Source organism: Lithobates pipiens, unplaced genomic scaffold (assembly GCF_037356315.1).
Source record: "Lithobates pipiens isolate NorthernLeopardFrog02 unplaced genomic scaffold, aLitPip1_a1.2 Scaffold_28, whole genome shotgun sequence".
NCBI lineage: Eukaryota > Metazoa > Chordata > Amphibia > Anura > Ranidae > Lithobates > Lithobates pipiens.
The window spans coordinates 64,684,254-64,693,361 of record NW_027507789.1 but is presented as its reverse complement, the minus strand read 5'-3'; the positions used below and the strand labels follow the sequence as shown (position 1 = coordinate 64,693,361).

General features: G+C 44.5%; 1 protein-coding gene across 1 annotated transcript in view; it reads left to right on the top strand.

The window, feature by feature from the left end:
* Positions 1–1,377: 1,377 nt before the first annotated feature.
* KCTD2 (potassium channel tetramerization domain containing 2) overlaps positions 1,378–9,108 on the top strand; it is a 47,524-nt gene continuing 39,793 nt past the window's right edge. The window contains exons 1-3 of the mRNA XM_077459329.1: positions 1,378–1,736; positions 4,218–4,326; positions 7,661–7,752. Coding sequence (XP_077315455.1) covers positions 1,470–1,736; positions 4,218–4,326; positions 7,661–7,752 — 468 coding nt within the window. The 5' untranslated portion in view covers positions 1,378–1,469. The remainder of the gene's footprint in view (positions 1,737–4,217; positions 4,327–7,660; positions 7,753–9,108) is intronic.

Sequence of the window (9,108 nt, the reverse complement as noted above, 5' to 3'; positions counted from 1 at the left end):
AAAATTAAAGCGTCGCCTATGGGGATTTTTTAAGTAGCGACGTTTGGCGCCATTCCACGGGCATGTGCAATTTTGAAGAGTGACATGTTTGAAATCTATTTACTCAGCATAACTTCATCTTTCACTTTATGCAAACATTGGGCTAACAAGTGGTTAATAATAGAGCTTGCAGTCAGTAGTGTTAGGAGATAGTGTGTGCTATCTGCGTGCTCTGTACCCAGTACATACCGCTATAATATAGGGCAGGCCCCTACTTTAAAACATCCAACTTACAAACATCTCCTACTTGCAAACGCAAGGAGACAGCAGCAAGTGAGATGAAAAAAGATGGACGACAAAACAAATTATACAGGGGTGATAACCCTTCCCTATGTTTTCCAAAAAGCTTAAAGATAGTTTTTTTGACTGGAGCTACACTTTAAAAATGTACCGGTTGAAAATGACAAACAGATTCAACTTAACACAACAAACCTACACAGTCCCTGTCTTGTTTGCACCGCCTGTATACTGCTGTTCTGAGTATATAGGGCCTGGGGGCCACACGCATTTCCTTTTTTTAATATGGGTACGGGGTTCCCCTTAATATGCGTACAAGACCGAAATAGGCTGGTAATGGGCAGGGAGGGCTACCCATGCCATGTTTCTCAATGATTTTCAACCATATTGCAGGAACCAGATATAACATTAAAACCGCAAGCAGTTTTAAATGGTGTTATTTCCGTTTAATGTCATTTTGTGCAGGGACTGTTCTAAACACGGGAAACACGTGGCACTTCACAGGCATACTACAGACACCCCCCAGGCACCATATTTAAAGGAATATTTCACTTTTTTTTTTTCACTTTAATCATCATTAAAATCAGTGCTCCCGCCAAAACGGCAGTTTTTAAAACTTTTTTTTGCAGTGACCCATGTCCCCTGAGGCAGGAGGCAGGTCCCCAAACCCTTTTTAGGACACTATCTTGCATATTAGCCGTTAAAATTAGCACTTTCCAAGTCGAACGTTCGAGTCCCATAGACTTCAATGGGGTTCTAACGTTCGTACCGAACGCGGGGGGGTCGTTCGCAAGTTCTGGTGCGAACCGAACCGGGGGTGTTCGGCTCATCCCTAATCCTTACTATGGAGGAATGCGGGGTGTAGCAAGATGGCGGCGACGGACCGTCATTTCTGTTACAATTTTGTACAGGTCGCCTAATCTGACGAAACAGCGGTGTCAGATCTATGAATGAGCAGCGAACTATGAATGGTTGCTATAGACGCCGCATTCTTAATTACCAAACACGTCACGGCTTTGTCCCGCCCCCTCCTCCCAGCTCGAGCTTTTGGACTGATGTTCCGGGTGTAGCAATATGGAGCGGGATTATGATGGCCTCGGAAGTGACAGTTCCATGCCCCGGAAGCCTTACTCGTTGCTGTTATCGGTATTATGGCACCGCCGCTATCCCGGTTCTGTCTGGTTTGACTAACCATGGCGGAACCACAGCGGGAATCCCCGTGCAGTCTGACCATACCGGTTGCGCGGAGCGGACCCCCCAGCCCGGGCTTCTCCTGCTCCGGACCCCGAAGTCCCCGCAGTCCCGGCCATCAAGAAACTACCGGTAAAACGGCCGGGAAATGGGTCCGTCTGAACGTGGGCGGCACGTACTTCCAGACCACCAAACAGACCTTGTGCCGGGAGCCCAAATCCTTCCTGTACCGCCTGTGCCAAGAAGACCCGGACCTGGACTCCGACAAGGTGCTGACCCGGAGCCGCTGGTCGTCATGGAGATGTGTGCTGAGAGGAGCAGCCATGGTCCCCCCAGTACACTCCTATATACACATATATAGTGTATGCGTTTAGATGTAGAGCGTTTCCTGAGCACATTCGCTTTTACTAACCGTGTGCGGTGCTTGCGGTGGGATCATTGTTCGTGGCACCCCAAATCTGCAAAAAAACGCCACATTTAGTGCAAAAAAAGGGACTACCCTATGTGTGTAGCTGTAGCCCATTCAGTGTTTTCTTTCCCCCCCCCCCCCCCCCACACATTCCAGGTGGATGAGGGAATCCTACCCCCCCAATGAGCTCAGGCGTGTTCGCAACCAAACATGCCCGTCAGGAATCTGACATTGTGCAGCGCTAATCACAGGCAGTGAGACGTTTCCCTGTCCGCAGCTGCAATCAGGAAATGTCTCCCTGCTGTGACTAGCGATGTGCAGTGTCAGATTCCTGGCGGGCGCAGGCATGTGGGATTGGATTGCGAACATGCCTGAGCTCATCCTTATTCCACACTAAGCTATTTTGACAGCTGGGAGACTTCCCCGCCATCAGAATACATACTGGCTATAACTGGCGACACTGATCAAGTAGAAATTTTCCAACAGGATGGTTGTACAGAAGTCGATTGATTTGACTTCTGTACAAACAATCTGCCCATACATGATCCAAATTCAGCTGATTTCTGCTGAACCAGTCGGGTTTCAGGACAAGCGGTCTGTTGTAGTGCGTTAATGTGCGAAGAACCTATTAACGTATTTTCACCCAGCCTATTGTAAGATGACGGCTGTGGCAGGAGCAGTGTTCTGGGAGGATGCCATATGACGTCCTCCCAGGATCACACCTCACCAGACATGGCAGATCACTGTACCATGTGGCCAATCACAGCAGATCACATGATAGTTGTACACCAGTGGTTCTCAACCTCAGTCCTCAAGTACCCCCAACAGGCCATGTTTTCAGGTTTTCCTTTATCTTGCACCGGTGCTTTAAATCAGAGTTGATGGCTTGGTATTTTGGACAGCTTTTTTGAGGTCTGAGGTTAAGAATCACTGTTGTACACAATGGAAGGCTTTATTGCATGCCTTTAATTGTGTTCTATTGTGATGAGCTCTGTGATTGGTCACAGTGATACAGACAGGGCCAATCGCTGCTAATCACAATAGTAAACACTGAGCGGTTTTCAGATTTGTACAGTGAGCTATAAAAAAAAAAAGATGGCTTCTAACTGTAAAATGCAACTGTATAGCATGTATGTAAAAATAAAATAAAAATCCTGATCACCTCCCCAGAGTAGTAGTGTTACTATAGTAACACTGTATTGCTCTGGTCACTGTATGTAGTAATAAAATAATTATGAAAATATTCATAAAAACATTCTTAGACTATAAGATTCTTACCAATATGTACTGCTATCTCCCATGTAAAGCAAACATACTTCAAATAGACTGTAGATTAGTGCAAACAGCAAATATTTACATAATTTATATATGCTAGGTAAATCTGATACAGTATATTGAGATACATTTACTCAAAATCATTATAGAAAATGCAGTGAATTGTTAAAATGTAGGGATTCAATGCATCCTGCAAATAAGTTAAAGGAACCCTCCATCTTATGAGCACAATTTACTGTTCCAACTGCCCAGCCAGTATGTGTGTATTAAAGTGATTGTAAAGTCTTGTAATTTTTTTATATTTTTTAATAAAAAATAACAAACATGTTCTACTCACCTCCTCTGTGCAGTGGATTTGCACAGGGCAACCCGGATCCTTCTCTTCTTGGGTCCCTCTTCTGTGCTCCTGGCCCCTCCCTTATGTCGAGTGCCCCCACAGCAAGTAGCTTGCTATGGGGGAACTCGAGCTGAGTCACAGCTCCGTATATCCATTCAGACATGGAGCTGTCCCTCCTCTCTCCTGATTGGTTAACTGACTTTGACAGCAACGGGAGCCAATAGAGCAGCTGCTGTGTCTCAGCCAATCAGGAGGGAGAGTCTCAGATGGCCAAGGGGCTGGGCAGGTCCTCTGTGAGAACACAATAGCTCAGTGAGGAGGCAAACAGAATTTTCACTTTCCAAGTGAATTTTCCCCAAAGCTTAGTGAATGAGCTGAAGCTCTGCCAACTTCCATCATCCAATCTTGTACAAGCAAAGAAATCAAACATTTTGTATTTTTTTTATTTTCCTTGCACATGATTGGGTATTCTTTGCAAATTGGAATATCAACACATTCTATAAGCTTGGGGGAAAATTCCCTTCCAAATGTGAACAGCCTATTTGTCTTCAGTAAGAAAACCATCATATTTACATTAATTCTTCAGTGTTCCTTTATAAAGGTGAAGTAATGGATAGTGGTGGTAATGGCAGCTTGTGTATTAGTATGATGTCAGAAAATAATTTGGTCTGTGTATTTTAAAAGTTTGCAAAAAAAAAAAAAGCTAAAACTTTGCTGGTTGTTTCCTAGGATGAAACTGGAGCCTATCTGATTGATCGGGACCCTACCTACTTTGGTCCAATTTTGAATTATCTACGACATGGGAAGCTAATACTCGGCAAAGAGTTAGCAGAGGAAGGTAAGAAATAAAGACACAAGGGAATTCACAAATGATGTCACACTAACAGGCACATGACCAAGAAGTTTTATGCTAGGGGTTGATAGGGATTAGTTCTTCATCGGGTCCCCTTTACGTTTGACAGCAAATGGCAGCAGGAAAATAGCCGCTATTCAGTCCAATAGCGGGTTTTGAATCCACCCACTGCTGTGTACAGCCAATCCGAAGTCAGGCGGACATGATGGGAACTAATCTCTAAGTTCCCCATCAAGCTGCATGCAGCTTCACCCAACCAGGGCCAAGCCATTTCCCAAATATGAACATCACCAGTGTCCCTGACCTCAGGGTGACAGCTGAATGGGGCCGGGGATGCAATACTGTGCAGGAAGCTGTTGCAGAGAGTGTATGCCCAACTGTATGTACAGACATGCCCCACTCTGGGCACTGATATACAATACCTCTGCATACCAGATCAGAGGTGGTCCTAATTACCACCAGATTCCTAATCTGCAAACTGGCGATAATTATTTAAAAGAGAAGTTCACCCTTTTTAAACCTTTTTATTAGGAGCCTGTAAAGCATTGTGCCTGTGATCAGCAGATCGTGGGTGAAATCTCAGGCTCCTGCAGACTGTCAATGTAGCTGTCTGCCGGTACCTCGTATGGGCAGCTAGTCACTGAATGACAGGAAGACTCCATAAGCTGCCAAGAGTAGTTATCAGCACCCTGGTAGTTCATTGAGAATTACAAGCCGTCAGCCGCAATGGCTGATAGTGGTGGTTCTCCCATTCATAGATCTCTGTGAATTAATGACATGTTTTTTTTTTTTTTTTTTCTTTTTTAAATTGTGACAGTGGGAATATCTCCGGCCCCCTGTCACAATGGTGACTTGATCGAGGTGCAGGGGCTGCTCAGTTAGTAACATGTTACACCCCAAATTTGGGTGTAGCATGTAACTAAAGGTGAACTTATCCTTTAAGAATATTGCTGCCATAGGGACAGGTTTTTAAAGCAGCAGTAGTAAGAACAAACTGAATTTGCTGCATGTGTTGGTAATGGTACCGACCCTGGCACAACTGCTTGTTTGAATTAGGTGCAGGTAGTTCTTAAGAAAACGCCCTCTAGAAAACTGTCAAGGTTACTGCTTGCTTACTGGGCAAGTGGTTAAAAAAAACCTTGACCCCCCCCCCTCCTGCCCAGACCAATTTTCAGCTTTCAGCGCTGATGCACTTTGACAATTTTCGCGGTCATACAACACTGTACCCAAATTACATTTTTTTTCTTTTTTTTCCCACAAATAGAACTTTCTTTTGGTGGTATTTAATCACCGCTGGGAGTTTTATTTTTTGCTAAACAAACCAAAAAAGATGCAAAAAAAATAAATAAATCATGTTTAATAGTTTGTTATAAAATTTAGCAAACAGGTCATTTTTCTCCTTCATTGAAATGCGCTGATGAGGTGGCACTGGTGGGCACTGATAGGCTTCACTGGTGGGCACTGATAGGCACAGATAAGGCGGCACTAATAGGCACAGATAAGGCGGTACTGATAGGCACAGATAAGGTGGCACGGATGGGTGGCACTAAGGGGCACTGATAGGTACCACTGATAGATGGGACTGATGGGCTCTGATAGGTGGCACTGATGGGCGGCACTGATGGGCACTGGTAGATGACACTGATGGGCACAGATATGTGGCACTGAGGTGCAACACTGTTGAAGCAGATTGTGGGCACTGATAGGTGGCACTGGCAGGGGGCAGGTGGGCACTGATGAGCTGGCCGTGATCGGGACTGAAGTCCCTCTCACGGCCGCCGGTGATCGGCTTTTTTTTTTTTTCTCCGGGAGGAGGAAAAATAGCCAATTACCGGCTCTGTTGTGTCACATGATCAGCTGTCATTGGCTGACAGCTGATCACGTGGTAAGGGGTCGGGATCGACCCCTTGCTCCGATCCGTGATCAGGCGAGTCTCATAGACTCGCTGATCACAGAGCGCGCCGCGCGCGCCCCTCAGGGGGTGCGCAGGGCGCTCGTGCACGGGACGACGTCAATAGATGTAGTCCCGGCAAAGCAGGTCCGCGCTGTAGCAGTCATTCGGCTATAGCGTGGATCTCCAGTGGTTAAACATCCCAGTTATCACTTAATATTCTAGAATAGAATAAAAATAATCTGTCTGACTTATTTTTGTTAAAAAGACCCTTTTACCACATTGGGCAAGCTTTCATAGCTATATGTATACAATCAATAAAATATGAGTTCACAACACTTTTATTTTTAATTCTGCAATTAATTTAACCTAAGAAAATCAGCTATTTGTTATTGGCTCCATTGTGTCTGACCTTTTGTTGCTAAATACATACTGTAAGAAGATGGTTAATGACCCCATTCTTGGTCAATAAATATTGAAAGTTACAAGTTTTTCTATAATACATTCTGAAGTGCCAAATTCCTTTGTCTGGAAATAAAATGTAGATAAACCCTAATAACGAGCTCCTCTTAAGACTACTTTAACACTGGGGCGGGCGGGTGTTGACAGTAAATCGGCGCTATTTTTGCGACGCTTTACCGTTGTTTTAGCAGCGCTATTCAACCGCTAGCAGGGGTTAAAACCGCCCTGCTAGCGGCCGTATAGCGCTGCTAAAACAACAAAAAAAAGGGTTAAAACCGCCCGCAAAGCGATGCCCTATTGTTTTCAAAGAGGCGCTTTAGAAGCGGTTTATACACTGCTGTTTTACCATTCTGCAAGCTCAACGCTTTCACACTGGATAGACAGGAGAGGCTCTTTGCAGGCGCTATTTTTTATCACTGTATCGCCTGTAAAGCGCCTCAGTGTGAAAGTAGCTGGTTCACACAGGGGTAACTCAGAACCGACTTCAGGTCGCCCCTAGTCGCCTCTAGTCACGCTACATGTAAATATCAATGTAAGTGAATGAGAGCCGTCTTAATGCACACTACTGAAGTCGCTCCGACTTCAGAAAAGGTTCCTGTACTACTTGTATCCGACTTGTAGGGGACTGGTACCCATTGATCCAAGTCGGATCTCCGTCTATTGAGGCGACTCTCACAGAATTATCAGCTCTCAAGGAGGAACTCCACGCCAAATAATAAAAAAAAAAAGGTGTGGGTCCCCCCTCCGGGAGCATACCAGGTCCTTAGGTCTGGTATGGATTTTAAGGGGAAACCCCTACGCCGAAAAAACGGCGTGGGAGTCCTCCAGATCCATACCAGACCCTTATCTGGTATTAAATAATTGAGTTCATGTGTGTCTTCTAAATACAGGGAAACCTTTAAAAACCTAAATTCAAATTGTTGATGCCCATTCTGTGCTGAAACAATGTTTATCCTTCCTCTGCAGGTGTGTTAGAAGAAGCGGAGTTCTACAACATTGCTTCATTGGTCCGGTTAGTAAAAGAGCGTATTCGAGACAATGAGAATCGAACTTCACAGGTAAATTTTACCAAAGAGGAAGTAAAGGCAATATAAAAAAAAAAACGCACCCTGTAAGGCAAAGGCATAATGAGCTAGTATGCATAGCATACTAGCTCATTATGAATAACTTACCTGAGAACGAAGCCCCCAAAGCGGTCCTCAGTCTTCATCTTCGCCGCTGCCATGTATCCCGGAGTGACTTCCGGGTCTCTCCGCTCCGGGGCTGTGATTCGCCAGAGCCGCGATGACGTCACTCCTGTGCATGCGCACAGGAGCCGACACGAGCGGCATATCGCAGTGATCTGCGGCCTGCTCAGTGCGCTTGCGCGCCGCATGCGCCGTGGACAGCGGTGCCTGTCTTTTGGTAAATACGGTTTAGGAGATATTTCTTGGACCTACAGGTAAGCCTTAATCCAGGCTTACCTGTAGGTCAAAGTGGTTTGTAAGGGTTTACAACCACTTTAATGACGTCTTATTTCCTTGGTGTTTTATACTCGTCACCTTTTAAACTTGACTTGACTTCTTTTATTCCATGGCATGAAATACAAAATGATTCTGACATGTTTTTGAATGACCAATGTTAGTGTACTGATAAATTGATAAATCCCAATAAGCTGGCAAAAAATTTGTCTATTTTTTAGAAAAAAAACATTGCAAATTGTATTAAAGAGGAAGTAAACCCCGCCAAAAAAATTATAATTTTCAAATGTTTGGATATTTATTAACATCAGCAATCATAATAGCTATAAATAATCCAAAAACGAGCGTTATAAATACCTTTTTTAGAAGTTTTATATTACACTATCTTCCGGGTATCGCCCGCGCCATTGTTAGTGCTGATTTTAGAAGCCTTTGCGGACGTCATTTCCGCCCTTAGTTGGTGTCCCTCACGAAATCTCGCACATGCGCCGTAGCGTTATAACCAAGCCTCGATCTCGATTGCCGTTACCACGGCAACAGCATTTCGTCACATGAAATGCTGATCAAGGCTGTAATATATGCAGTGAACAGCATAGCTGTTTCCATATATATATATATATTACTCGAACATAGGCATTATAGATTTATTCAACTTAATTTAGATGTAATAACCTGGAAAAACGATATTTAAGAAAACATTAAAGAAGAAAATTTGGTTTTCTATTTTCTCTGCTCTGATTCACTCCCCTTCGTGACGTCTTGTTCAGTCACAAGGGGGAGTATCAGGAAGAGCAGAATGATATCTACATCACAAGACTTCTCCTCTGTGCCAGTCAGAGGAGAATCTCGCGTACATACAATGCAGGCAAGCCGAAAAAACACACGCGGCAAAGGATACATGCCGCGCTTGAAAGTCCATACTGCGCAATCGCGCATGACGTCATGGACCATAAA